A 25,325-nucleotide genomic window follows, 5' to 3' on the forward strand; every position below is an offset into this window, starting at 1 on the left:
CTTTCCCTCAACTTCCTGTCCTTGGTTTTTCAACTTTGAATTCCTCATTTCTTTATTTTCTGTTGAGAAAGTCTCTAGAGGGTGCTTAAGATGCTTATTGGAATATATAAAGATGATAAGGCTGGTCTAGGCTGGTTTGCAAGCGAGAAAGTCAGGAGACGAATCTACTGGGAAGGTGCACCCATTAGAGGTCTGGCTATAGAGGGCCAAGTTTGGGTTACTAAGTCTATCACCAGCATTGATTAAGAGTAGCTGTCACACCATCTCTCTGGCATCCCATTGTTCTGAGAGGAATGTTTTAGAACTTTAAGTATTTAAAAACAAACAAAGCAAAACCAGGTTCCACCCCTGGTATTAGAGGTAAAGTGGCACCAGTGAATGATCCCAAAGGCACTCCATAGCAGTGCCTATGATCTACCCTCATGGAATAAAAGAAAAGGAGGTAATGCTACAATTTGGTTCTTGGGCTTTTCCTCTTATCTAAAAACATCATTAATGCCATCACTACTGGCTTTTATCAACCTCCAGCACCAACCACCTTCCCCAGACCAATGTAGAAACAGCTGCCACAGCCTCTCTTCCTCATTTGCATAGCTTTGTCTGAAAAGCAGACTGTTCAATACTGAGGAATCAGGTTTCTCATCAAGAAAATTGCATTTTAAATGCATATCTTATGTGTTTATAGGGAAGTAACTAATGTAGTATAATGAGATGCCTGTGTTCTCCCTCCTTTCTGGGTAAGTGATTTTATACTTTCCCAAAACCTAAAATTAATGATTTGCAGTGTAGTAGATAGTAATTGTTACAGTGGTTAGGTAAACTTTCCTCAAAGCAATCTGGGATGATATTTCATTCATTTATTCATTTAATATTTATTGAATGCCTCTCATATATATAAAGTACTGAGTCTAAGCTCAAGGAAGCTGGTGGAAATTTGAAAATTATAGATACACAGAGAGATACACATATGTATTCACATTCATACACATTCTAATAAAATGAAATGTGGATTTATGTTTCACTCTGTATAATAGGCTCCAGTTTCATCCACCTCATTAGAACTGATTCAAATGTATTCTTTTTAATGATTTGGCAAAACTAATACAATTATGTTAAGTTTAAAAATAAAATAAAATTAGGAAAAAAAAATGAAATGTGGAAAGTTATAAGAACCATAAGAGATTAACTGTGATGGGTACTCAAAGGGAGAAAATACTTCAGAAAAGGGCTTAATTGAAGAGATAACATTTGATCTGGTTTCTAAAGGGTAGCTAATTACTGTATCTTTACAAAGTGTATAAATGTGTATGTGTTTATGAAATCTGAGTCAAGTTTAAATGTACAAGATTACAGGGAAGAGCTCTATGCAGAGGGTACAACAAGATCAAAGTCAGAAAAGGCTGAGCTCTGTACACAGAACAGCAGTAGTCTAGTTTTCTGGACTGTGAAGTGCATGAGAGGGACAATTTGCAAAGAAGATTGGAAAAGTGGGTGGGAACCACTTTGTGCAGGAGCTGGAATTCTTAGCAATGAAAATTTGTACCATGTTCTGTAAGCATTTGGGGAATTGCCAAAGGTTTTAGAATGAGGGTATAGTATAATTAGAACTTGCTCAGGAAGGCCAACACTAAAAAAATAATAATGCAATGCCTGCTACTGCTATTATACAAGATAGCATGTGAAGTGGCTGGCACAAGCACGTGAAGCACAGTAAAATGTGGAAGCTAGTGTATGGCAGTGATGTGGAACATGGACTTGTGCCAGGAGGCCTGGGTTCAAAAGCCAGCTCTCATATTGAATAGCTACAGATCTTCTACAGATTTTTTAACCTTTCTATGCTGCTGTTTCCCCATCTATAGAATAGGATTAATGATAATGGCTTTTATAAATTGTTTTGAGAGTCAAATGGTCTAATACATATAAAACACATAGAATAGTGCTCAGTTTTTAATAAAGTACTTGGTAAGTGTTAGCTCCTATTATTATCATTTTTTATTCATGGTGGAGATGGAATTTGAATGAGCCTTTAAAGAATAGATACACTATAGACATGTAGAAAGATGACTTTCAGGCAAGGAAGTGAATGACAAAAGAAAGTGCAAGGTGAGGAGGGGTGTGAACCATGGACTGTTCAGTTTGCCTACAGAATAATATGGGTTAAGGAGTTACTGAAAATAAGATTCAACAGGTAGGCTGGAATCATATCATGAAGGACTTTGAATCATAGGCTAAGAATTTTAGGCATCATCTAAAGGCAATGGCACCCCACTCCATTACTCTTGCCTGGAAAATCCCATGGACAGAGGAGCCTGGTGGGCTGCTGTCCATAGGGTCGCTACAAGTCGGACATGACTGAGCGACTTCACTTTCACTTTTCACTTTCATGCATTGGAGGAGGAAATGGCAACCCACTCCAGAATTCTTGCCTGGAGAATCCCAGGGACAGGGGAGCCTGGTGGGCTGCCGTCTATGGGGTCGCACAGAGTCGGACATGACTGAAGCAACTGAAGCAGCAGCAGCAGCAGCAAAGACAATGGAAGGGCTTCCCAGGTGGTGCTAGTGAAAAGAACCTGCCTGCTAATGCAAAAGACCTAAGAGATGTGAGTCCAATCCCTGGGTTGGGAAGATCCCCTGAAACAGAGCGTGGCAACCCACTCCAGTATTCTTGCCTGGAGAATCCCATGGACAGAGGAGCCTGGCAGGCTACAGGGTGAGCCTGGCGGGCCACAGTCCGTAGGGTGGCAAAGAGTTGTACATGACTGAAGCAACTTAGTGTGCATGCACACAAAAACAATGGATAAATATTGAATGTTTATGAGTAAGGAAGTAACTTGATCAAAACCTTCCTTAAGGAAAATTCATCTGATGCCTGTGTGTTTGTGTGTGTGTGTGTATGTGTGTGATAGATTAGAGAGGGAAGAGACATGGGGCAGAGAAATTAATTAGGAAGCTATTGGTGTAATTCACAAGGAGGTTATAAGTGTTAGAGTACTGCATGAGAGTGGAAAGGAGGCAATAGGAGAGATATTGGTGCAAGTTTGGTAACTGAAGAGGAGCAGGGAAAGGGGGGAATCACAAAGAGCCTAGGAGTTTTGAACATGGATTACTGAAAGGATGAAGTGTTGTTAGCAGAGATAAGGAATAGAAAAAATAGGATGATAGGTTCAGAATGGTGAAAATGGAGCTGTAAATCACAGATGACTTTATAAAAATTGACAACCTGATCCTAAAATTTATATCAAATTCAACCTGGAGTAACCAAAAATATCTTGAAACGGAAGAACAATGTTGGAGCCCTTCCCAACTTTAAAACTTACTGCAAAGCTACTATAATCAAAGCAGTGTGGTACTGGCAATGAGGCTAGACATACAGAGAAGTGGAATAGAGTTCAGAGTTCAGAAATATGTACAGTAAATTGATTTTATTCAGAGAGTGCCAAGACAATGGGGAAAGAACAGTCTTTTCAGCAAATGGTGCTGGGACAACTGAATCACATGCAAAAACAGTGAATTTGGATCCATACCTCACACCATATACAAAAATTAAGTCCACATAGCCTGAGAAGTCTAAATGTAAGAGCTTAAACTATAAAACACTTAGAAGAAAACATGGATGTAGATGTTAATGACCTTGAATTAGATAATGCTCTCTTAGACATGACACCAAAAGCACAAGCAACAGAATAAATATACATAAATTGGAAAATTGTCAAAATTTAAAGCTTGTGCTTCAAAGGACACTATCAAGAAAGTAATAGACAACCCATAGAATGGGAGAAAATTTTTGCAAGCCATGTATCTGATAAGGGACTTGTATTTATAATATATCAATACTTACAAATCAGTATTAAAAAGAAAAATGACTCAATTTTAAGATGGGCAAAGGAACTACATAGATATTGCTTTAAAGAAGATATACAAATGACCAAAAAGCATGTGAAAAGATACTCAACATCATTAGTCATCAATGAAATACAAATCAAAACCACAATGAGATACCACTTTATACCCACTAGGATTGATGGATAAACAATCAATTGTTTAAAAAACAAAACAAGGACAGAAAATAACAAGTGTTGGTGAAGATGTGGAGGAAGAATTGGAGCCCTCATCTGTTATACATTGCTGGGGGGAATGTAAAATGGTACAGTCCCCGTGGGAAACAGTCTGGCAGCTCCCTCAAAAGCTTAAATATAGAGTTACCATATGACCCAGCAATTCTACTCCTAGGTATTTCAGAGAAATGGAAACAGGTCCACAGCAACATTTCTCATATTAGCCAAAAAGTACAGAAATAGCCCAAATGTCCATCAACAGATAAATGGTGAATAAAGAAAATGTGGTGTATACAAATAATGGAGAGTTATTTGACCATAAAAAGGAATGAGGTACTAATACATGGATGAACCTTGAAAATAGTATGCTAAATGAAATGAAAGAAGCCAGTCACAAAAGACCACACATGAAAGGTCAAAATTAGACGAATCCTTAGAGACAGAAAGTAGGTTCATGGTCGCCAAGGGCAGGGGGTTGAAGAGTGGTGGGAGTAGGTAGTAACTGCTGTTGGGTACATGGTTTCTTTTGGGGATGATAAAAATGTTCCAGGGAATTCCCTGGTGGTCCATTGGTTAGGACTCTACACGCTCACTGCCAAGGGCCCAAGTTCAATCCCTAGTTGGGGAATTAAGATCCCACAAGTCTTGTGCTGCAATCGATAAAAAAAAAGTTCTAAAATTCATTGTGGTGATGGTTGCACAACTCTGTGAGTATACTAAAATCTGTTGGGTTGTACACTTTAAATGAGGGAATTGTATGGTATGTGAATATCGATAAAGGTTTAAAAATTTTTTTGTTTAAGTCTTTTAGTGGAGCTACAGCCATTGATGATGACCAGCTGCAGATCTTTGAGCAGTATACACTGTCAGTTGGTCCTGAAAAGTTGATAAAGATTACAGAGAAAAGACTTTTGGATATCATGACACAGAGATCTAGTCTCTCCCTTCAGGAGAGCAATTTCAGGAGAGCAGTGAGATAAAAAATGGGATTGCAAGAAGTATGTATAGGTAGCCAATAAGTAGACAAATTTGGCAATGAAGAAAACAGGATGAAGAGATGGACAACTTGTGACCCAAAGGAACTGAATCAGTAGGAAGGCAGAGACTAAAGATGTGAAAGATCTCATTGGTGATACATGGCTCTTAGAGCAACTGGAAATAGGATCTAGTGCCCAGCTGGTAAAATTAGCCTCAAGAAAGAGAAGGAATATGAGGGAAGACATTTTCAGGTAAAGAAAAGAGGTAGAAGAAGGCATTTATTAGACATAGCTTTGACTAGCTTACTCAAGCATAAGGCAGAAAAAGTTTGATCTGGAAAGATATATATCAAACTTTTTCTGATCCTTGACTGAGCTGATTGAAACTATGTGTAATGAATCAGGAATTACCTTTGGAGAGAGAGTAAAGATGAAGAAAAGGAGATTTTTTCCTCTTTTATTTGATAGACTTTTATGTTTGATTTTTTTAACATGAAGAATTTACTTTCAGGATAATTGTATTTTTAAAAAATTAGACTAGATGCTGCAAGAAATGTAGTTGTTTACCAATTGGAGGTGAAGCAAATAGTTGCCAAGCTGCACAGAGGGAGTGGCACGTGTTAAGCACTCAATAAATGTTTATGGAATTTGTTAAGTTGGAGTTGTAACATAAGCTGTAGAAGATGAAATTGGTTTGATTTCTCAGCTTTCTCCAGCAGAACAGAGCTGAAAATTCTGACAGTGTGATTTATCCAAAGGCTAAAGATTAATAAGGCTAAAATGACAAACATGTTAGGGAATTAAGTATGTTTAAAATGACAGATAATATTCTTCAAAACAAGTAGTGAAGCACGTGTGAGGACAAAAGGTGGGCTGATGGATGATGAAAATAGAAGAAAAACTAGGACACAGGAGTTACAATGAGAATAAAGAGTAAGTTCAATGGAGGAAACATGGAAGGATGGCAAATAGTACACAGAAAAGGTAGTTCAGAGTCTTAGATGTGAAGCAATTCCAAGTGCTTCCTTATCAGGCTCCAAAGCATGACTACGCCCAGGGATAAGTCAAGCAGAGTGCAGGAGGACATCACTATTATTCAAAAGGTGAAGAAACTGTAATGTCAGAGAACTAGGAGGGTCACAGTGGAAAGCAGCATCTCTCTCTTGTTCAATGTAGTAAACTCATTGCCTAACCTAGTGCGTGGCAAATAGGCATTCCATTAACATTTCTTGAATGAATGAATGAATGACTAAGGTAGCACTTATCATGGTTATTTGTTTTCCTGTCTCCCTCCCTTACTGGACCAGGAACTCTTAGAGTCTTGCTTGTTTCTGTATCTCTAGTGCCCAGAATAGGGAAGAGTAGGTACTTGAATCAAGATTTGAGTGAGTGAATGACTATTGAACTGCAGAGAATGATAGCAAGGAAATGAAAAGACAGAAAAATTGTGAACCAGATACCAAAATCCTCAAGGAAGTTGAAAAGAATACATTATAGGTCTGTAGATAAGAACATTGATAGTATTTGTTTAGTATAAGCAAATGACATTGACCTTAAAAAAGGAAAGACTGATGAGAGGGAGGAAAACTCAATTTGAAAGTTAAAAATAAGGAATATACCAATTTCTGTCCTTGTGTTCCCTGTGAATTCTGGAAGAATGGGCAATGTGTTTTCTTCTTTGACCCCCACCACAACCAATCTGTCACCTAACCCTTTCCATTTTTTCCAAATTTACCTCACTATGCTTCCTGTTGCTCTTGTGCCCAGAATGCTTTAAGACCCTTTTTGCCAATATCTTTACCTCCAGTCTTCCTCTCTTTGGCCTTGCATGCAACAGCAAAAATCAAAGTTCCTAATAAGCATTAGTTTTGAATAGCATCAGTACTGGTCTCAGACTTCAGTGTTTCCCATTTGAACATCAAACCAAAGGAAAACTTGCAATTTTCAGTTTAAGTGTCCACCATGTAGTCCTCTCACATGAGGTGAGCTGTCCTTATTTCTAGTTGCTTTGACGTTTACACCGTGAACAAAATACCCCACCTTTTTCAAAGCTTCTAATTACCCTTTTCTCTACCCATCTAAAGCCCTGAGGACTCATTTAAAAAAGAATTCTCATTTTCCCTTCCTGGCTGCTATTAAAACAACTCTCCCAGTAACACCTGCCTTCCTTTATCCTTTCTTCTTCCCTAGCACCAAACACTCAGGACTGGTATCAACATTCATATGCTTTTCTTGTGTGACAGTGTGTATTGCCCAATTGATTCTACCATAGGAGTATCTCCCAAATCCAACTCTTCCCTCTGAGCCTTCCTGCCACTGACTTGGATGGTGGCAAAAACCTCCTGATAACCTTCACTTTATCTTGCGCTATAATCAGAGGATCTTTTAAAAATGTAAATTTAATCATGCCTTGTGCATATGGTACATGTGTGCATGCACACATACAATGTTTGAGACATTTCATACCTTTTAATGAATTCTTTTTTTATTGAAGTATAGTGATTTACAATGTTGTGTTACTTTCTGATGTATGGCAAAGTGATCCAGTTATATAGTTGTTTGTGTGTGTCTGCTAATCCCAAACTCCTACTTTATCCTTCCATCACCCATTTTCCCCTCTGGTAACCGTAAGTTTATTTTCTATGTCTGTGACTATTTTGTAACTAAATTCATTTGTGTTATATTTTAGAGTCCACATATAACTGATATCATATGGTATTTGTCTTTGTCTGACTTCACTTAGTATGATCATCTCTAGGTCCATCCATGTTGCTGCAAATGGCATGATTTCATTCTTTTTATGGGCAAGTAGTATTGTGTGTGTGTGTGTGTGTGTGTGTGTGTGTATACAAACAGAATATACCATATTTTCTTTATCCATTCATCTGTCAATGGACATTTAGGTTGCTTCTATGTCTTGGCTATTGCAAATAGTGCTGCTGTTAACATTGGGGTGCATTTATTTTTTTGAAATAGAGTTTTCTCTGGATATATGTCCAGAAGTGGGATTGCTAGATTATAAGGTAGCTCTATTTTCAGTTTTTTTAAGGAATATTCATATTGTTTTCCATAGTGGCTGCACCAGTTTACATTCCCACCAACAATGTAGGAGAGTTCCCTTTTCTCCACACCCTCTCTAGCATTTGTTATTTGTAGACTTTTTTTTAATTTGTAGACTTTTTAATGATGGCCGTTCTGACCAGTGTGAAGTAGTTTTGATTTGCATTTATCTTATAATTAGTGATGCTGAGCATCTTTTTACATGCCTATTGGCCATCTGTATGTCTTTGGAAAAATGTGTATTTGGGTCTTCTGCCTATTTTTTGATTGGGTTGATTTTTTTGTTGTTATTATTGAATTGTATGAGCTATTTGTGTATTTTGAAAATTAAGCCCTTGTCAGTCCGTAACTTGCAAATATTTTCTCCCATTCTGTAGGTTGTATTCGTTTTGCTTATGGTTTCCTTTGCTATGCAAAAGCTTATAAGTTTGCCTCAGTTCCATTTGTTTATTTTTGCTTTTATTTCTATTGCCTTGGGAGACTGATCTAAGAAAAATATTGGTACAATTTAAAGACATTTCATAGCCTTTAAGTAAAAATCCAAACATTAGCCTGCCTGGTCTATCTGGCCCTTTGTGCCCTAAGTCATGTTTGCCTCAACAGCCTCACTTCCACCACTCCTTGATCCAAGCCTTCATGCAGTTCCTCCTCTAAACCTAGTCCCTTACCCATAATCCCCACAACCTCCCTGCTTCCTTCCCCTACCTTCACCCCATGTGCCTGTAAATATTTCCTAGTCTTTTTTTTTTTTTTTACTTATTTCAAGATAATCATAGATTCATAGGAAGTTGTAACAAAATGTATAGATGAGTCCAGTGTACTCTTCCTCCTGCCTCCTCCAATGTTGCCATCTTGCACAATTATAGTATAACATCAAAATCAAGAAGTTGACATTGGTACAATCTATACAGCATATTAAGTCTTAACCAGTTATACATGTATTTGTGTGTGTGTGTGTGTGTGTGTGTAGCTCTCTGGGATTTTATCATGTAGCTTTGCATAACCACAACCACTAGCACAATCAAGGTATAGAACTGTGCCATCACCACAAGGCTCTCATGCTACCCTTTTATAGCCACATTCATCCCTAACTCCTGGCAACCACTAATCTCTTCATCTCTCTAACTGTTGTTTCACCAATGGTATATAAGTGGAATCGTGCTATACAGATTTTGAGATTGGTCTTATTCACCAAGCATCATTCCCTTGAGATCCATCCATGTTTTTTGTACGTATCAAGAATTTCTTTTTATTGATTAACAATATTCCAGTGCTGTGAGTGTACCACAGTTTGTTTCACCATTCACTGGCTGAAGTACATTTGGGTTGTTTCCAGTTTGGGTAGTTAAAAATAAAGCTGCTATGAACATTCAGGTACAAATTCTTATATGAAAATGTCTTAATTTCTCTAGAATAAATGCCCAAGAGTGCAATTTTTAGATTGTATGGCAAGGCCATTTTATGTTTTTATATATTTTGTTATACTTCGTTGCTGCATGCAGGCTTTCTTCAGTTGTGGCGAGCAGATGCTACTCTTCTTGTGGTGCGTGGGCTTCTCACTGGGTTCTCTCATTGCAGACTGCAGGCTCTAGATGCAGAGACTGGTTGCAGCACGCAGGCGCAGTCGTTGCAGTGTGCAGCTGCAGGGCACTTGGGCTTCAGCAGTTGTGACACACAGACTCCATAGTTGCAGTTTGCAGACTTAGTTGCTCCGCAGCATGTGAAATCTTCTCATTCCTGGATCAGAGATCAAACCCATGTCCCCTGCATTGGCAGGCAGATTCTTATCCACTGCACCACCAGGGAAGTCCCCAAGTCCATTTTTAGTTTTGACAGGAACTGCCAAACTATTTTCCAGAGTGGCTATACCATTTTACATTCCCACCCAAAAGGTATGAGTGACCGAGTTTCTCCACATCTTCACCAGCAATAGATATTTTCACTGTTTTTCATTTTAGCCATTTTGATAGGTGGCTCATTGTATATCTTCTCCTCTTGTAAGACCTCACAAGAGTTACTCTACCTCCTGCTCTGTGCCATCTCTGATACTTCTTTATTCGTTGTGTTTTAGTTATTTATTAACATGGTCCAAGTTCCCCCTCTGCTCTGAGCTACATGAAGATAAGAACTGTGTCATATTCATCTTTTTATTTTCCTGAAGCATCTGGTACAGTTACATACTAGATACACAGAGGGCACTCAGTAAATGTGTGCAAAATGAGGGAATGCATGAAATGAAAAAAAGCATTAGTCTTGCTTGCCTCCCCATCCTCCCCATCAAGCTATAAACCCTTTTAAAACAGAAATCATGCCTCCCTCTGTATCTCCTGGCAGCAGCTAATAGGGTGCTCTGTATGTGTAGCTGCTCAACAAATGTTGGCTAACTATTCAGGTGGCTTATCTTCCCTCTGCACTCAGGAGATAAGCACATGAAAGAGGGAATAGGCCCGAGTATTTCTGTATTAAGGATCATATGTCATAAATTTTATAATATTCTTATATCTCCACAATCACTGAATATTTGTCTACGTAGATGAGAAATCAAAACAAACTGGTCTTTTGAGTCAAAGAATGCCTCTGTAGCTGAGCAGTTTTCATTAGTTTTCAATGCCCTGGTTACATATGAATTTTGGAGGACAGCATTTCATATCCCTGCATTCTTTTTGCAGTTTCAGAAGAATCTGGGATTTTTCTGTTTTTACTCCACTGGTATAATTTGACATGTTGATTATGAAGGGGTCATTAACTGCAACATTTTTATCACTTTTTGACTCTGCATTTTCTCAACTCTGAAGTATGTTAATTTGCACTTGTTTGTACGTCTCTGTAAGAGGTACTCAAGCCCTCGAGGACTGGCATTTGTCTAGGAGCTAGATTGTAAGCCCCTTGAGAACAGGGACCTTATAACTCCTAGGAATGCATTCTGGACATTGTCAACATTCAATTAATGATAATGCTAGAAGCCTGACTAAGGTCATCTGTCACAGGGATAATTTCCTTTTCATCTCTAAGGCTTCTGTCAAAAAAACCCAAAAAAGCTGTTAGGTTGATTTGATAGCATTGAATGATTCTACCCAAAATTATGTTCATTTTACCCACTACAGTTTGTTCTTTGGAGTGCTTTCAGATTTATAGTTTTGGATCAGTTGTTCCAGTTTCCTTCCCTATAATACTCTGGTTACATACAAATTGGAGGGGGGATTGTATTTCATAACCCAGAAGTCCTTTAGCCTAATAAAAAGTAAGCTGATAACATCTATGCTTTCAGAAAGAGTTTAATTCTCTTCACCAGCCCTCATTGATAAGTAGGTGATAAACTCCAAGTGTTTTAAAATCTTAAATTATCAGAAATAATCATTCATTCAGTATATTGTCCTATTTTCACAGATTGAAAATAGCGTAAATGTGTGCACTATGTCCTGTGGCTGTTGAAATTAAATTACAATGGATATTTAAAGGAAATCTGAGTTCTAAAATAGAAAAGTAAATTTGGTCCTTGGTGAGGATGGAGGTGGGGGGAAATTTTTAGTATGTCAGGTTTATTGAGGTATAATTTACATGAAGTCTGATTTACCCCTTTTAGATGGAAAGTTTGATGAGTTGACAAGTTGGGTTTTTTCCTTTCACTATTTGCTGATTCAGCTATACCTCCAACTACCCTCACGACCAACCTTAGACCAAACAGACCTATCTTTTTCTGACATTTTATCTACTATTTCTTTTCCACAGTGTACTAAAGGAAGTGTACATAGCCTTTAATCCCAAAGCAGTGGTCTTACAGCTGGGAGCTGATACAATAGCTGGGGATCCCATGTGCTCCTTTAACATGACTCCAGTTGGAATTGGCAAATGTCTTAAGTACATCCTTCAATGGGAGTTGGCAACGCTCATCTTGGGAGGAGGTAAGTACAAAGGAAGGTCACCAGGAGAATTTGTTGACCTTTTGCCATATTTTGTCCATTGACACTGAGGGAAACTTGGCTTTCTTAGATTGGATAATACCAGGCTGCCCGTGGTCCACAAGCCTGAGTCAATGAATTCTGCCACCTTCATGGTTCAGCATAAGGAAGTACTCTGACACATTTCTCCTCAGCCTGGCATGTGCATTGACTCCTTGGCACTCTGAAGTCTAAGTTTCCATTCCTGAAGCAAAGGTGCTTTGGTTAAAGGTGACATCAAATCTTATTTAAAATAGAGGATGTTGAGCCCAGTGGACTTTGATCCATCTTCTCTCAGGATCACCTTTGATTCCCAGTTCTAATCATTATCTTTTGGAAAGATACCACTAAAATTCTAACCCTACTCACATACAAGTAATAAACACATGAATTAATTGAATATCTAAGTTGAATTCAAGAACAACTTCTTTCCCACTAAAAAAGCATGGATTTGAGAGATGTAAAGCATCTCTTGGGCATTCTTACCTTCAAAGTATACTTATATTTTGTAGTACTTAACCAACAGAAAGCTGGGTCTATTCAATAGAAGCATTTACACAAACCTGAGCTACCTTTGATGGTGCTTTGTGTAGAATCTTCTATCTGGCACAATCTTTATTTTGTTAAATGAATAGATTAGTGTGTTAAAATAACATGGTCAAGCAGATTGAGTTTAAAGTGTATTATGGAAGTGCTAATAGTTTGTTGTTTGTCAACCTGTTGTAAAAACCAAATTAAAGGAGATTGTGGGGAGGCCTTACGAAAATGAGTGAGAATTCAACACAAATACACAAGCATGGTCTTTTGGCAGCCTCAAACCCTAGAGAGATTGAAATTGAAGGTGCTTATAAGAAACAACCTCTTCTGAAAAGCTGGCAAGAAATGTATTAACTTCAACTCAGGGAAAAGATAACATTGATAAGTACTATGGACATATTACTTTCCCTGACAGCACTAAAGAGTGATTATGATACAGGTAGGCCCAGAGGGAAGAAAAAAAAGCCCTTTCCGCAAAATACAGATGTGTGAATTCTACTTTTGTTTGAGGCTACAGCCTTTACTTTAGAACTTTCAAAGCCTCTTTGCTTTCTCAGCCCCAAGTATTGGCTTTAGAATATATAACTCTTCTTATGCAATATGTGTATTCCTGAAAATACCAGTGCATAAGTGGGAATTCTTGCAAATTATATTGTATGCCAGAGAGAACTTGCTACCTAAAACCTGTGGGGATTCCTTTTGAAATCAAATAATCATACCCAATAAGCTGATCTGATAAATTCAGATTTTCCATGTTGGGAGTGTTTAAAGGAATACCAGTATTATTTCACTTAAATTCTCAACCCCCAATATCACATAGACAATTGGCAGAGAGGGCCACATCCCCAAATTTCAGTGGACTCCAATGAAGCCAAAAAGATACATTGCAGAAGCCCCAGCATCCCTGACCTTACATGGAATAGAAAGGCTTAAGAAAAGGGTGGCCATATGTCTCAATTTATACATGTTATTCCAGTATAATTATTAATAGTGTCCCTTTTTACTCTTAAAAATGTACTATTGTGGGTGATAAATTGTGGGTGATAAATGATATGGTCTCCCTACCTAAAATAGACCAGATTCTATTTCCCGCAGAACCCTCTGAGGTTAGGAAATTGTTCCATTTTATCCTTACACTCTTGGAATTTAGCTAAAGGCCAATGTTCTAGCCCTTGCATGGCAGAACACATCTATTCAGCACAAAAATATGCTGATTATTAGCCAGTATAATATGGCTGCTGGGTGACTGTGACAGGACCTGACGAGGTGGGTCAGAGTGTCAATCAATAGTTCCCTTCCTCATCTTATTCTCTTTGATCTCTGCCACTATGCCCGTGTTTTGTGGAGAAAAGGAATGCTGATATGAAAAGAAGGAAGTCTATTTCTGTCAGCATTTTCCTTTTCTCTTTCCTGGAGGTTTCCAGGGCTGTATCTGCCAATAGGTTTAATATACAAATCACATCTAGCAGTCATTTTATAGAATTGTTGCAAAATTCATCACAGAAACCTTTGCTTTGAGTAGGTCATCTCAAAAGATGCAGGTTTCTTGGTGGAATTGAGGAGCTTGGAGTCCTCTGGAGCATATTCATTCAGAGATGAGAATCTTTGGATCTTTGTAGGCTTTGGACTTCCCGGTTCCACACTGTGCATGGCCTGATTGGTTCGCTTAAGTCTGCCTACTAAGTAGTTCAAAAATATCATTAAAGATGCATAGGTATAATCTTGCAAGTTAGAATTATCTTTTTAGCCCTTTTATTAAAACATTTTTCTCTCCTTCCTTACCCCCCTTTCCTCTCCTGCTGTTTTGTGACTATTCTTTCCTAACTTCACAATTCTTGATGGAGACAGGAGGCTATAACCTTGCCAACACGGCTCGATGCTGGACATACTTGACCGGGGTCATCCTAGGGAAAACACTATCCTCTGAGATCCCAGATCATGAGGTAAGTAAGGCTCTGACAGTCCTCTCTTCTTTAAGGGGAAGAGCTGAGTCATTCCACCTAATCAAAATCACGTCCTCACCACTCAATACTGTTTTGTTGAGAGACACTCCAATAACAATAACACACTGTCTTGGCAGAATAGTGGGCTCTTGTTCCAAAATATCCAAGACCTTCTGCCTTTTTTTTTAATAAGAGATCTCAAAGGCCAACCAACTTTAATTTCTCAATTAATTACAGAGACTGTGGGAAGGGGTCACCTGTTCATACAAAGAAATCTTTGGAATATGTGTATATTTTCATCCTCTAGTCTCAAAACAGAAGAGGTAATTTTTTTTAAATATAGAAACTGGGTTCTCCTCTATCTTTAAAATGTCCTATAGGCAGTATGTCGCACCTCTGTTTTTTGGTGGTAGTCCTGATCCCTCACTTTTCTTTGGCTGATGTAAAATTTAAAAATACACACACATAACCATTACCAAGACAGGTCTGGTATTTTTTTGACAATTAGTGGCACACAAAATTTGGGGTAGAGCCATCCAAAATATGAAACATGTCATTTAAACTTTTGCCATTTTCTTTAGTCATATGAGATGGACTTTATGTTTTCCAAGCACAGATGTCTGTTCTAGTTTTCTCAAAAGAGGTGTATGTAATAGAAAGTTCTCTGAGAACTGTGAGTGTGCTGATCCCTTTATCTGAAAGTATACCCCTTTGCTTCCCACCCACTCCATCACCTGGTGAGAAACGTGTTATCACAGATCAGGATGTGTAGCTGCAGGCTTTGGACTCTGACTTACAATAATGAATCAATGGCTGCCACCCCACCTTCTCAAGGCATTGCCCAAGGAGTCTAGATGGTACTTGGGTTATAGCATTTTGATTCTTGCTCAATGCAGAAGCTGTATACTTGGGAGCATGATGCTTTTTTAGTTACTATTATTTCTTTAAAAATTAGAAACAAGTTAAACTAATTCCCTCCCAATTTTCTTCTACCCATAGATAAGGTATAATACGTATCTCAGAAAAACCACTCAATGTGTCTAGAATACAAATAAAAGGCACACTATAATTTGAGACAATTTACTGGTGTCAGGGTTAATAGAAGTCTCTTTTCGTTATTTGACTTAACTTTATTCTGTATTTGGAAGCTTTATGAAGTATAAAGGTAAGTGAACAAATTACATTTGTGAACAAGTGTAATCTCTGTTATTGCTGTAGGAGTATCTCAGATTGCATTGTAATTTAAAGCACTGAGACTTTAAAAACTGATCAAGTTATGTCAAAAAACAAAGTTTTAAGCTGTAGAAGCCTGAATTGAGAATGAGTGTCCTGTTCCCAGGAAAAAATGCAAATCTATAGATCCACCTATCTTTAAAGGTTGATAAAATTTTACTGAAGATGAATACTGCCTCTGGTACCTAGGAGATGCCTGGCTGAAAGTGGACTTGGCCTTCTAGATAGACATGTCCTATCTTTATACTGATATAGTCTGCCAGATTAAATGAGATATAATGTATGTCAAGTGCTTAACACAGTTCTTGGCTCAAAATAGGCATTTCTGAAATGCAAGTTTTCTCCTTCCTGTTTGTATGCGCCTAACAACTTCTTATATCCAGACGTTTATGACTGTCATTCATAAATTTGTCCAAACTCTTTCAAATCCCTTCTGTCATATCCTTCTGGTATAAGAGATGTGAGTCATCCAAGAGGGAACAAAGAAGAAAATTGAAATGACAGTCTTCCAGGTACAATAAGATAACATTTTAACGAAAATTGCCCAAAAAAAGCCCACACAGTATAAAGGCATATATAAGTTTTCTGCCACAATACATAGTTGCACAGAAATATCCTTTTAGTCCTCTATAATCAGATCAACAAATGGTAGCTCAAAAAAACTACCCGTTTTTTTACTGACCACCCGTTGTGTGCCAGGCACTATGCTAGGTGTCTTGAAAGAGACAAAGACACTAAGACCTCATCCCCTATCTCAAACAGCCTGAGATAAAGGGGAGTGTGAGTACTGGGGAGATATGTAAATACACAAATAATTATATTACAAGACAAAATAAGAACCACAAGACTGTAGGAACAATGGCTATGGAGATGTGCGTCAAATATAAAGGGGATACAAAGGAGTGAACAAAACACCCTGCCTTCCATGAGCTGAAAATGTAATTGAGAAATCTAATCAGTGAAAAGGTCAGGACAGTGCAGCAGGCAGCTGCAGTCTGCTGGCTAACACCCTCAGTGTCTTCCCTCTCAGTCTCAGGCTTTTGTTCTTCTGTCTCCTAGGATAATAATCCTCCTCCTCCAGATGCCCTTTTCCTACCTCTGTACGGTCTTCTTCAGTCCAGCTTAAAGTCCTATGCTTTTAAAAAGCCCTTACCTAAATATACCAAGGCCCTTTGAGCTTTTCCTTCACATTCATTTGTTCGTTCATTCATTTACCAAAAATTCATTGGGCCCATACTACTTTGCCAGGCCCTATTCAAATCTGGATTCAGGACTACAGAGATCAACAAGATAAACTCAATGTCCTCAAAACTCTCATTGTCTAATAGAACAGAACAATATGTTCAACCCAGGATAGATGAGGAGCATAGAGGAAATGTTTCACCAAGACTTTTAACTGACTATTGAAGGTTGATTGGGAGTTTGCCAGGTGAAGAAGATGGAAAGGCATTATGAGCAGAAGGAATAGAAATTGGAAAGGACCTGGTGCTTCATGGGACCAGGGAGAAGTTTGATATAGTAGTAGAACATAGGGTTTATAAGAGAGAGTGGGAATGATTAAGGCTTGAATGGAAATTGGAGCCAGAGTGTGAGGAGCCTTGAATGATGCACTAAAGAGCTTACACTTTTTTTTTTTTTCTGTGAAAACAAATGAGCCTCGGTTTTTAGAAAACTTACTTGGTAGAGTATGGAAGATAGATTGCAAAAGGGAGAGAGCTAAAAAAAAGTCAAACTTGTTAAGAAGTTCAAGGATACTCCTATAACACTCAAGTCTGTACCATTCATTTGGTCATCTGTGGTTTTGGTTGTCTGTATTCCCTTTCAGTGCTCATAAGAGTGTTAACACCCAGCAACTTGGTATTCATTGAATAAACAATTGAATCAATGTTTGAATAATAAGTGTCTGAACATCCATACTGGAAAACATATTTTTAAGATGGAAGAATTGGAAGCATAATCTAGCCTTTTTCTGGTAACTATTTAACCCCAGTAGCAACTACCCATTTTGCAAGAAGTACCAGATATCCCAGTAGGAAATAGATGTATCTATGGGAAAACACTATATCACCAATGAAGAGAGTTGGGAAGGTACATATTAGAAGTGATTAGCAGTGAAATTTCAGTCATAACCCTCATGAGATACCAAATCGGCCATGCCCAAAGTCACTGATCAAGGGACCAGTTCCAGCCCAAGAATTGCAGTGCCAGGTTGGCCAGCCAGGCATGCAATAAAGAGGCAATCTCAGCTGGAAGAAGAGTTGGGCCCAGCTGGGAAAAAATGAGAGGAATGGACCCTGCCCATATGACTGGCCCAAGTATTTCTACCATAGAGAAAGCCCAAAGATGACATGGGATCCCATAAAAGTCCAGTTCATGGCTAATTTAGCAAATCACCCACTACATGTAATAAGGTTATGAACTATTATATATAAGAATGTTGTGTAAGCCAATAATACAATTTGGATCCTATGATCTAGGCCAGATTAAGACAGTTATATTATAGACAGTTATATTCATATATATATATGTATATCAGCTATGTTTACATATTTGAATCATAAAGTAGATTTATGAACAAAATTTAGTGAACAAAAAATAGTTACTTAACCAAACTTTTTTTGATGGACTGGTTAGACAAGTTACGCTTCATTCATATGAGGCATAACTCAAGGAATACATATAGTCACTGAAAAGAATTAAGTGGATTTGTATAAAAGTATGTATTACTAATATAAAATAGAGGAGACATAATATCTTAACAATATTTACTCTTTCAATCCATGGATTTGCTATTTCCACTTACCTATGTCTTTAATTTCAAATTTTAATTCATACTTTTCAGTAAACAGATCTTACACGAATTGTGTTAAATTTATTCCTAAGTATTTTGTGACTTTGATATTATATATATATATATATATATAATATAACTTGTTATAAATGATATTTTCATTTCAATTTCCAATTGTTTGTTGCTAGAATATAGAAATACAAATACAATTGATTTTTTATATTTATCTTGAATAATGTAACATTGCTGAAACATTAGCTCTAGTATTTTTTGTAGATTGCTTCTCATGTTCCATGTATACAAACATGTCATCTGTGACTAAAGAGATTTTTACTTATTCCTTTACAATCTTCATGCCTTTTATTTTTTTATCTTGCTTTATTACACTGGTTGGGACCTCCAATGAAATGTTGAATAGAATGGTAAGAATGAACATCTTTGTCTGTTCCTGCTTATTTGGGGAAAGCACTTATCTTTCACTATGAAGTGTGAAGTTAGTGGTAGGGATTTTTTTTTTAATATCTTCTATTAGATTGAAAGTTCCCTTCTCTTCCTAATTAACTGAGAATTTTTCTCACAAATGAGTGTTGGTTTTTGTCAGGTGCTTTTTCTTCATATGGTGTCCTCTTATTCTGTTAACACAGTAAATTGCATTAATTGTTGCTTTTTTTAATGTTAAACTAAGCTAGCATTCCTTAGATAAACCCTACTTTGTCATAGTATATTATCCTTTTTATATATTGCTGAATTCAGTTTGTTGAAGTTTTGTCAAGGATTTTTGGTCTGTGTTGACAAGGAATGTTGATCTGTTTTTTTGTTGTTGTAATGTCTTTGTTTTTGATATCAGGGCCATGCTGATCTTATTAAATGACATGAGAAGTATTCCCAAGTCCTCTGTTTTCTGAGTATATAAAACTGATACTATGTCTTGCTTAAAAGTTTGATAGAATTTATCAGTGAAAACATTTGAACCTAGTTTTATTTGTGGGAAAGTTTTTAATTATGAATTCTATTTCTTTAATAGTTGTATGGCTAGTCAAATTTTCTATTTCTTCTTTTGATAATTGATCTTCAAGGAATTTGCTTATTCACTCATAATTGTGCTTTATTGTTCTTTTAAATCTATAAGAGCTATAGTGATGTCCCTTCTTTCATTTTTAGCATTGCTAATTTTTTCCCCATTTTTCTTGATCATTTTAGCTAGTGATTTAATAGATTTACTGAAGTGTATTTTCTTAAAAGAAGAAGCTTTTAATTTCATTGACTTTATTTTTCTCTTTAATATTTCATTAGTTCTGCTCATATCTTTGTTATGTCCTTCTTTCTATTAATACTTATTTGTATTGCTTTTTAGTTCTTGTTCTAGTTTCTTACAGTAGAAGCTTAGTTCATTGATTTCAAGCCTTTCTTCTTTCTTAATATAAGTATTTTATGCTGCAAGTTTACATCTAAGCACTGTTTTAGCTGCATCCCACAAATTTTGATATCATCTCTTCATTTGGTTCAAAATAGTTTCTAATTTTCTTCTTTGACCAATGGGTTATTTATGTGTCTATTTTTAAAAATTAATTTCCAATATTTGAGGACTTTCCAGATATTGTTATATTTATATTAACTTTAATGTTTTTCTGCTTAAAGAACATACTTTACATAATTGCAGTTCTTTTATATTTATTGCAGTTTGTTTTACAGTCCAGCATATGATCTATATTGGTGAATGTGTCATGCAGTTTGTGATGAATGTATATTTTGATGTTGCTGGATAGCATTTTCTATCATTATCAATTAGGTCAGATTGGTTGAGAGTATTGTCTTCTACATCCTTACTGATTTTTTGTCTGCATGTTCTGTCAATTACTGAGAGAGCTGAAATCTCAACCATGTTTTTGGATTTTGCTGTTTTTCTTTTTAGTTGTGTCTCTTTTGGTTGTATCTATTTTTGAAGCTTTGTTATTAAATGTATATACACTTAGGGTTGTTATATCTTCTTAACAAATTGGCCCCTTTACTATTATGAAATAACCCTCTTTATTTCTGGTAATATTCCTTGTTCTAAAGTCTACATTGTCTGATTTTAATTCTGTCATGCTTCATTATGATTGTATGGTATATCTTTTTCTGTCCTTCTGCTTTTGAGCTATTTATGTCTTTATATTCACAATGGATTTCTTCTAGACAGCATATAGTTGGGTCATGATTTTCTTGTCCAGCTTGACAATCTCTGCCTTTTAGTTGGAGTGCCTAGACAACTTATCTTTAAATTATTTACATGTTCAGGTTTAAGTCTATCTTTCTGTTTTCTTTTAGTCCTCTCTGTTCTTTATTTCTTGTTTTCTATTTTGCCTTCTTTTGAATTACATGTACTTTTTAGGATTCCATTTACCTTCTTAATTTGCTTATTAGCTCTAACTTTTTGTTTTAGTTTTTTGTGGTTGCTCTGGGCTTTACAGTATGCATTTTCAACTTATCATAGTCTACCATCCTGTGACAGTCTTCTTCCATTTTTCCCTTTTCCTTTCATGTGCTATTGTAGTCATATATTTTACTTTTGCATATGTTATAAATACCATGATACATTGCTTTATATTCCTTAAACTGTCAGCTATATATTTTAAATTTTAAAGTATTTATTCATTTAAAATAAAAATAATAATTCCTGTGCATATTAGCACAAATAACATGTTGTGAGTTTTGAAAAACTGTATTTTCCAAAAGAAGAAGAAACTTCATGAGAAGAATAGCAATGCTATACATTTTTGCACATCTCTGTAACACATAACAGATGACAGCTGACTTCTCATACCTGCTTCTAAATTCAATGTGTTTTGACATTATTTTTGTTAAAGTATATGGAGAAAAATCTAGCATCACATAGATCTGTAGATGGAAAAGGGAGGAGTATTTTAATAACCTTTACAGGTCATTATGGATAGTCTTCTTTGAAACTAAACAAAAACTCTACAAATGGCAATTTCTTAAAGGAATTCTGTATGGAATCTGAAAACCTATCAATGAACTTTTGATGTGTTGTTACATTAAAATTCATTGGTCATCTTCTACTTTGAAGAAATATTTGACCAATCTTATTCATATTGATTATTTGGAAAATATCAGTTCAGTAAGTTATACAAATATTACAAATATTGAAAAATTTTATGCAGTATCAGAAATCACATTAACTGTTATGAATGCTAATCTCATTGGAACAAAGCTTAAGTTTTAGGAAACTGTCAATCTTATACTGGCAGAATGAAGATGTTCAGAATTCTGAATTTCATTTAAAAACATATGTATTGTCCTTGGCAACAAATAGTGTCATTTCTAATATTTAACCTAAAGTGATAGGCTCACTTCATTTTTGAGAAAGTATCTGCCAAACCTGTGGGAGACCTGGGTTCAATCTCTGGGTTAGGAAGATCCCCTGGAGGAGAGCATGGCAAACCACTCCAGTATTCTTGCCTGGAGAATCCCCATGGACAGAGGAGCCTGACGGGCTATAGTCCATGGGGTCACAAAGAATCAGACACGACTGAGCTACTAAGCACAGCACATCTGCCAAATATCCAAGTATTTAATCATGGTTTCTCCATCAGTTATTCTTTCACACAAAAATGGTATTCCACGAAAAGTGGCTAGTTAAGTCACAGCTTAATCACAGATGCACTTTTCCTCAAGACAACCAATATAGTATAGTTTATAACAGAAACACTTTTTCCTTGCCTCCTATTTTGTCACACAGAATATAAAATCCAGGATCAGGATGTGATAATTTTTAGTGCATCACCAAGGCCATTCTTAAGTGAAACTGGATTTTTTTCGCTTTGCTGTATGTTGTTGTTCAGTTGCTAAATCATGTCTGACTCTTTGTGACCCCGTGAACTGTAGCACATCAGGCTTACCTGTCCTTCACTATCTCCCTGAGTTTGCTCAAACTTATGTCCATTGAGTCAGGGATGCCATCCAACCATATCATCCTTTTTCGCGCCCTTCTCCTCTTGCCCTAATCTATCCTAGCATCAGGGTCTTTTCCAGTGAGTCAGCTCTTTGAACCAGGTGGCCAAAGTATTGGAGCTTTAGCTTCAGCATCAGTCCTTCCAATGAATATTCAGGACAGATTTCCTTTAGGATTGACTGGTTTGATCTCCTTGCAATTCTCCTTCCAAGAGACTCTCAAGAGTCTTCTCCAGCACCACATTTTGAAAGCATCAATTTTCCAGCGCTCAGCCCTCTTTATGGTCCAACTCTCATATCTGTACATGATTACTGGAAAAACCATAGCTTTGACTAGACGGACCTTTGTCAGCAGAGTGATGTCTCTGCTTTTTATACAGTCTAGATTTGTCATAGCTTTTCTTCCAAGGAACAAGCGTCTTTTAATTTCATGACTGCAGTCTCTGTTCGCAGTGATTTTGGAGCCCAAGAAGATGAAATCTGATAGTGTTTCCACTTTTTCCCCATCTATTTGACATGAAGTGATAGGACTGAATGCCATGATCTTCGTTTTTTGAATGTTGCACTTTAAGCCAGCTTTTTCACTCCTCTTTAACCTTCATCAAGAGGCTCTAGTTCCTTTTTGCTTTCTGCCATTAAAGTGGTATCATCTGCATATCTGAGGTTGTTGATATTTCTGCCAGGAATCTTGATTCCAGCTTGTGATTCATCCACCCCAGCATTTCATATGATGTACTTAGCATGTAAGTTAAATAAGCAGGGTGACAATATATAGCCTTGATGTACTCCTTTCCCAATTTGGAACCAGTCCATTGTTCCATGTCCAGCTATAACTGTTGCTTATTGTCCTGCATACAGGTTTCTTAGGAGGCAGGTAAGGTGGTCTGGTATTCCCATCTCTTTAAGAATATTACACAATTTGTTGTAATCCACACAGTCAAAGGCTTTAACATAGTCAATGAAGCAGATTTTTTTTTAATTCCCTTTTTTCTATGATCCAGCATTACTGTCTGTATTGCTGTGTGTATGTAGCAATAAAGAATATAATAACTGCTGGTATACTTTGGTACTAATGCCTTAATTTATATACCATGGTTTTGGCAGTTTTACCCACCATTGCTTTTGCATATTTATGCAAATATAGTTGCTCTGCGATGAACCATATAATATACAAATACATATAACTCTAACCCTAACAAGTTATTCAGCACTCTTAATATTTTAGCACCACTTGTGATTGTTGCTAACCATTCACATAAAAAAGGTCTTCTTCAAAGATTAGTGCTGATACTATATGACTACAAGCAAAACAGCAAATCCAGCCACATTTATAGTCTTGTCTGTTTTACAGTCTGAAAATAATGTCTTTCACTGAAAACTAATGAAAGAAATCATATGAGATCTAAATAAATTGAGACATACTATATAAATAGTGTAGATTCAATATTGTAAATATGTCACCTATGGGGGAAGTGTCATGTAAGAAGACAATACAAAGAAGAAAACATTACATCAAAAGATGGATTTAGCACAGTTGAAGGGTACAAGATCAACATATAAAAATCAACTATATGTCTATATACTGTTGCTGCTGCTAAGTCGCTTCAGTCGTGTCCGACTCTGTGTGACCCCATAAACGGCAGCCCACCAGGCTCCCCTGTCCCTGGGATTCTCCAGGCAAGAACACCGGAGTGGGTTGCCATTTCCTTCTCCAATGCATGAAAGTGAAAAGTGAAAGTGAAGTCGCTCAGTCGTGTCCGACTCTTCATGACCCCATGGATTGCAGCCTACCAGGCGCCTCCGTCCATGGGATTTTCCAGGCAAGAGTACTGGAGTGGGGTGCCATTGCCTTCTCCAGTCTATATACTAGCAATGAACAAATGGAAATTAATGTTAAGAGAATGAAAGAACAAACCACAGACTGGGATAAAATACTTATAAGTAACACACCTAATGAAAAGGACTTATATCCATAATGCATAAATGACTCTCAAATGCAGTATTAAGAAAATAAGCAACCCAGTAAAAAATAAAGGAAAAAATAACTAATTCTCCATATTTAGAGCTAAATGTTTAAATAAGCAAGTTAGTCTGCCATTTCACCACAGTTTGAAAGCATCAATTCTTCGGTGGTCAGCCTTCTTTATGGTCCAGCTCGCACATCCATACATGACTACTGGAAAAACCATAGCTTTGACTATATGGACTTTTGTAGGCAAAGTAATGTTTCTGCTTTTTAATATGCTGTCTAGGTTTGTCATAGTTTTTCTTCCAAGGGGCAAGCATCTTTTAATTTCATGGCTGCAGTTATAGTCTGCGTGATTTTAGAGCCCAAGAAAATAAAATCTGCCACTGTTTCCAAAAAAGAAAAAAAGGCAGTGCTATGAGTTATTTTACTAACTTTTCATCCAGTGGGCACTGAGGAATGTCAGCTGTCTAAAGTTTCACTGGTCTCTAAGCTATTATGTGCATTTCTCCAGCCCATGCAGTGAAATGATTTACGCATAACATGCTCCAGTGACTTTTTCATTTCTAGTTTGAAAAGTTCTAACAAACCATTTTTGGTTTTTAATAAACTCATCATTTCTACACTTGTGGTACACCATTTCTACACTTTAAGTACACTTAAAATACTCAATTTCTTTCCCTTTAGCTATGTATGGTCTGAAAATGATGCCGCAACTTAAATAGTGAATTATTTTAAAACTATATGAAAATGTTCTGTGGATAAGACACTACAAAGTAAATTAATGACATATATAAAGATAATTGTAATCATGTTTTCATTTATTGCTTACAATTTCACCCCATGTGTTATGAAGTAAATGTTTTCCTTCCAC

At 36.8% G+C, this 25,325-nt stretch overlaps 1 protein-coding gene across 2 annotated transcripts in view; it reads left to right on the top strand.

Moving 5' to 3' along the window:
- The window catches only part of HDAC8 (histone deacetylase 8), a 238,911-nt gene that overhangs the window by 87,206 nt on the left and 126,380 nt on the right, over window positions 1-25,325 (top strand). For both annotated transcript variants that reach the window (XM_070783605.1, XM_070783604.1), the window contains exons 8-9: window positions 11,822-11,994; window positions 14,416-14,510. In XM_070783605.1, the coding sequence (XP_070639706.1) occupies window positions 11,822-11,994; window positions 14,416-14,510 (268 nt within the window). The remainder of the gene's footprint in view (window positions 1-11,821; window positions 11,995-14,415; window positions 14,511-25,325) is intronic.

This window comes from Bos indicus, chromosome X (assembly GCF_029378745.1).
Source record: "Bos indicus isolate NIAB-ARS_2022 breed Sahiwal x Tharparkar chromosome X, NIAB-ARS_B.indTharparkar_mat_pri_1.0, whole genome shotgun sequence".
In the NCBI taxonomy this organism is placed as follows: Eukaryota; Metazoa; Chordata; class Mammalia; order Artiodactyla; family Bovidae; genus Bos; species Bos indicus.